Source organism: Lipotes vexillifer, unplaced genomic scaffold (assembly GCF_000442215.2).
Source record: "Lipotes vexillifer unplaced genomic scaffold, Lipotes_vexillifer_v1.1 scaffold916, whole genome shotgun sequence".
Classification (NCBI taxonomy): Eukaryota; Metazoa; Chordata; class Mammalia; order Artiodactyla; family Lipotidae; genus Lipotes; species Lipotes vexillifer.
Genome location: NW_006798383.1, coordinates 3395064 through 3400595, shown reverse-complemented (window position 1 = coordinate 3400595; position 5532 = coordinate 3395064). Strand labels below are relative to the sequence as shown.

The 5532-nt window shown below is 31.7% G+C and overlaps 1 protein-coding gene across 4 annotated transcripts in view; it reads left to right on the top strand.

The window, feature by feature from the left end:
- The window catches only part of NT5C2 (5'-nucleotidase, cytosolic II), a 107336-nt gene that overhangs the window by 59043 nt on the left and 42761 nt on the right, over positions 1-5532 (top strand). For all 4 annotated transcript variants that reach the window (XM_007470421.1, XM_007470422.1, XM_007470423.1 and 1 more), the window contains one exon: positions 902-975. In XM_007470421.1, the coding sequence (XP_007470483.1) occupies positions 902-975 (74 nt within the window). The remainder of the gene's footprint in view (positions 1-901; positions 976-5532) is intronic.

The following is a 5532-nucleotide window of genomic DNA, read 5'->3' as shown; positions in this document are numbered from 1 at the left end:
TCTTTCCCTTCTCCTCTGGAAAACTTGCGTTTGCAAAAACAAACAAAAGTAAAACCAAAGAAAACCCAGCTCCAGCCTCAGTAAATGTTTTTTGGTTCATTACAAACCCTGTCTTTCCTTTGTCATTCTGTCTGGAATGCCCTTCTTGCTTTGTCCTACTGGAAAACTTCTACTAATTGTTAAAATCAGCTCAGACATCTCATCTGGTCTCTAAACAACTTGTTTTCTCTCCTGCATGTTATTTTATAGCATGAATTGCTATAATTATTTGCTTATAGCAATATTGCAAATATTGCACATGTAAGCAAAATATAATTATTTGCTTATAGCAATTATTGAATTGCTGTAATTATTTGCTTATAAGTCTCTCTCCTGCTATGCTGAATTCCTCAAGGATAGAGATTGTAAGTTAAAGTATAAGTTCCATGAGGGCAGGTACTCTTTTGTTCTCTACTATATCACAGTATCTGGCATATAGTAGGCATTCAGTAAGTATTTGTCACATGAATCTATTTATATTTGTGTCTTTAGTGTCTGGCATATGGTAGGCTTTAAATGAACCTCTCTTTATTAAATAAACTATAAATGAATGAGTGAATGAATTATAAAATCTCAGAAATAAGCTTATTTTATGGGGTCTGACTTAGAAAAGGAGAGCTGATTCTCTGAAAACCTGAGTACGTGGCATCATTAAAATCAAGGCACAGTAAGGAAATTTACATATTTTTGTATAATATCTGATGTCACTTATGGTATAAGGAGGACTTGAATAATTTATATTATGAATCTTAATATTGGTATTTAAATGAATTCTAGAAAGATAGCCAAATAATTCCATTGAACTTAATTTTTTTTTTGTTTCAGTGTTAATTGAGATATCATTTTTTACTCTTTTCTTTAGGGTGTTTGTGAACCGAAGTTTAGCCATGGAAAAAATAAAGTGTTTTGGTTTTGATATGGATTATACACTTGCTGGTAAGTAGCACTTTCTGATTGCTTAAGAACTACTACTTTGGATATAACACAGTAGGCCATTCAATAAACACTTGTTGATGTAGTCATATGTTTAGCTCAATCTCTTTCACTGAGATTTGTGAATATTGAAATTACCAGATGTCCTTGAGATCTAGATTGTAGAGATAGGTAGAACAAGTGCTAAATTATTTTAGAGACCCTGGTAAGAAATGATGTGATGAAATTAAACATTACTGTGTATATTTGGGCACTTTTGGCTTTTACTCTATTAAGCTGTTCTTCAAGGATAGAATTTTGTATCTCTCTACCACCGGTAAACGTTTATCAGTTAAAATTTTTAACATTTTCTTAAGACAAATGAAAAATGTGTTGATTTTCTATTGAAGTGATTGCACATACACTATGTAAAGACTTTTTAAAAACTAGAGCTATTACTTTGTTCATTATCAAATAGACCTTAAACACCAGCACTCTGCTGTTTTTTCCTTCATATCTCTGAGATATATTTGAAATACTCAGTGTATTAGCCAATAGTTGCAGCATCTACAGAACTTGTGAAGTTTTATTAAAATATTTGCAGTCTGACAAAAATGTCATGCAATTTAAGAAGAAATAGGGATGAACAAGGATCAGCTGTATAGCACAGGGAACTATATTGTATATTCAGTATCTTGTAGTAACCTATAATGGAAAAGAATCAGAAAAAGAATATATATATATATATATATATATATATACACATACACATATGTATACCTGAATCACTTGGCTGTACACCTGAACTAACACAACACTGTAAATCAACTAACTGTACTTCAGTTAAAAAAAAAACTAAAAAGAAAAGTAGGGATGAAGAACTGAGTTGAGCACATGTGCATATATGTATGTACACGCACATGTATACAACTGTGACACTCAGAAAAGAATCTTTCAGAAATTTTCTCTAAAAAATACTGTCTTTAAGTACACAAAAACATTAAGATGTATTAATTAAGATGTATTAATTCACTTATGTTCAGAAACTTTATATAACATTATTAGAAGGTTTATATCATCTCAAATTAAACAAATCTCAATTTGATGTTCAATTTAGGCCATAAATATAAGTGAATAATATAAATGTGCAAAAATGAACACATGTAGTTTATAGGTACTTGCCACGTATATGTGGGTATGATATTTTACCAAACAAGTTCTATATTGAAAATATACACTGACTTGATTTGAATTTCTCTTTCTTCCCTCTATATTCTTTGTTATTTATTTGGTATTCTATTGCCTTAAAGCTGTTTTTGCAGCAGTTAGATTCTTTTATATTTTCCTAATTGGACACAGACACTTTTAGGTATACTTGTCAGAAAGCAGTTTGAAGCGCTATACTTTCTCATTGTAGATCTTGCTGTCCAAATTGGGAGAAAATCTTGCATTCTTTCTCCTTTCTAGAATTCTACTCTCCAGGGAAAAGAATGGCAAGGTAGTTTGGCAGCTGGAAGGGATATTAACTAAAGCAGAAGTAGAAGTTAATGGGGCTGAAACGTGACAAACTTTTTTTCTTGGTTATTAAGACAGTCTCACTGTATTGAAGTAGGTCAATTCAATAAGTATTTATTGGAAACCTGTACTGTGCCTGTGGCACATTTTGTTACTGAACATTGAGATAAATGTATATTCCCATAGAATAATTAAAAAAAGAATTCTCTTGTTTAACAAAAAAGTCACTGAATCTTAGTTTCTAAACTTTAAAGCTACCTTACGGTTTCTTCTTTTTATATGCTTTTTTTTTTTGTAATCCCACTTTATATTTTAATGCTTACTCTTAGTCTAGACACTAATATACTTTGCTTATATGTAACAGTAATTATTAACATTTATTAAGTGCTTATGATATGCCAAGCCCTGTTCTAAGTGTTTTACATAGGTTATTTCATTTAATACGTAAATTATCTCATTCACACCACTTATTTAATATTTACAAAACCCTACGAGGCAGATACTACTATTATTGTCTTCATTTTACAGCAGATGCTGATTTTTTAAGGACTTTGTCTAAAAACATTTAGCTGTGATATAGCTGAACTACGATTCAAACTTAAGCATTGTGTTTATGTATATGATATATATGTAATAAATTTAAATTATTATTCTGAATATTGACAGTTTATAGTGAGGTATAATTTCAAAGTAATAAGCACCCCCCCCAAACAAACCGAGACTTAAGCACTCAAAAGGGCAAAGCTCTTTAAAGTAGCCCCCTTGAGAGACTATATATTCTTCCAACAGTTCTATGTTGGATGAAAAACATTGGTACTACCCTGTGGTATTGCCTTCACTTCATAAAGCATGTAGGAAAACAAGTTTATTGACTTCATACCTGTCACCTGTTTTCTAGAACGGTATTCATTAAATCTGTCTGTGAATAACTTTTGGTAATTTTAACAAACTGCACCTTTGAAGTGCTAAGGACTTTTCATCAGAAAAATGTGCCATGAAGTAGAGAGACAAGACTAAAAGAAGTGTTTTTTGAAAGCTTCGATAAATATCCCTGAAATAAGTGTTATAGCCTCACAGGGTGAATTCATGGAAAGGGCCTGTATTCTTTCTGAAGACTTTTCTGAGACATTTCCTTCTCTGTGCAATCCTGACACCTTGCTATATCATTCCCCAGAGCAATTTGTATGTCACTTGCAGCTTTTGTTCACTTGCATGCCTCCCCTTTGGCCTGTGAATTCCTCAAGGGTAAGGGCTTTCTTTTTCACATTTATATCCTTTGTGTTGCCTAAAGCCTGACATATAGTAGTTGCCCAGTAAATATTTATTGAATGAACATTTTGGGTGCATAAGTTTTAATATATCAGTTTAAGAATCAATCAGAGTATTTTAGTTTACCCAGTATAAAATATACACTAATAAGTCAAGTTAAATACTTTCAAATATGAACTTATTTTAAAAATTTTAATAAACTGTATTGAGGAATAAGTTACATACAATAAAATACATGCATTTTAAGTGTATAGTTTGAGTTTGATAAAATGTATTCACCTGTGTAACCACTGCCACAATCAAGATATAGAATTTTTCCATCACTCCAGAAAGTTCCCTCATTGCCTTTTTGAAGTTACTTCTCTCTCTGGCCCCACTCTTTGCCTCAGGGCTTTTTGTCACTACAGATTAATTTTACCTTTCCAGAATTTCATGTAAATGGAATCATGTTCTAATGTACTCTTGTTTCTGGCTTCTTTTGCTTAGCATAATTTTTTTTGTGCTTTATTCATGTGTGTCTGTCAGTAGGCAGTTCATTCTTTTTTTACCCCTAACTTTTTAAACTTTTTATTTTCAAATATTTTTAGACCTATGGAAGAGCTGCAAAAATAAGAGTTTACCTTTAGTCTCTCCTAATGGTAACATCTTACTTGACCATGGTTGACTGTAGTACAATTATAAAAACTAAGAAATTAACATTAGTACAGTACTGTTAATTGAACTACAGACTGTATTCAGTTTTTACACTAAAGTCCTTTATTCCAATCCAAGATCCAAACCAGAATCTCACATTGCATTTAGTTGTCATATATCCTTTGTCTCTTCTGTGACACTTCCTATGTCTTTCATTGCTTTGACACTTTAAAGAGTACTGGTTAGGTATTTTTGTAGAATATTTCACAGTTCGGGTTTGTCTGATGTTTCTTCATGAACAGATTGAAGTATTATGCATATTTGGGAAGAATACCACAGAAGTGATGTGCCCTTCTTAGAGCATGATACCAGGGGTACATAATGTTGATAGGTTTTTACTGCTAGTGATGTTAACCAGTCAAAATAAGAAATTCTCCTTTCTCTTTAAACTTTACTTTTTTTTTTGGAGGGGAGGCCAAGTAGTAGTCCTTTGTTTTTATACTGCAATTTGTTTATCTATTTATCTGTTGATGAGCATTTGGGTTGTTTCCAGTTTGGGGCTATTGTGAGTAAAACTGTTAAGAACATTGGTGGTGTACAAGTCTTTTTGTGGATGTATATTTTAATTTTTTTCCTGGGAAAATACTTAGGAGTGTAATTGCCAGATTATGTTTACCTTCTAGGGAACTGACAAATGGTTTTTCAAAGTAGTGATACCGTTTTAAATTTCTACTCAGCAAACATGCGATTTCTAGTTGCTTCACTCCTTCTTTACACTTGACATTGTCAGTCCTTTGAATTTAGCCATTATAGTGAATATGTAGTGTTATTTCACTGTGATTTTACTTCGTATTTCTCTGTTAACTCGTGATGTTGAAAATCTTCATGTACTTATTGGCTATTTGTATTTCTTTTGTGAAGTGCCTATTCAAATGGGCATGGTTTAATTGGGTTGTTTGTCTTTTTATTTTCAAGCTATAGAAGTTCTTTATATGTTCTGAATACTGGCCCTTTGTCAGATATATACCTTCTGAATATATTGACCAATATATGTTGGTATGTCTATTGACATTCTATTCCATTGGTCTAAGTGACTATCACATGGTCTTATTGATAATTTGTAGGTTTTATAGTTAGTCTTTTTTTTTTTTTTTTTTTTTTTGT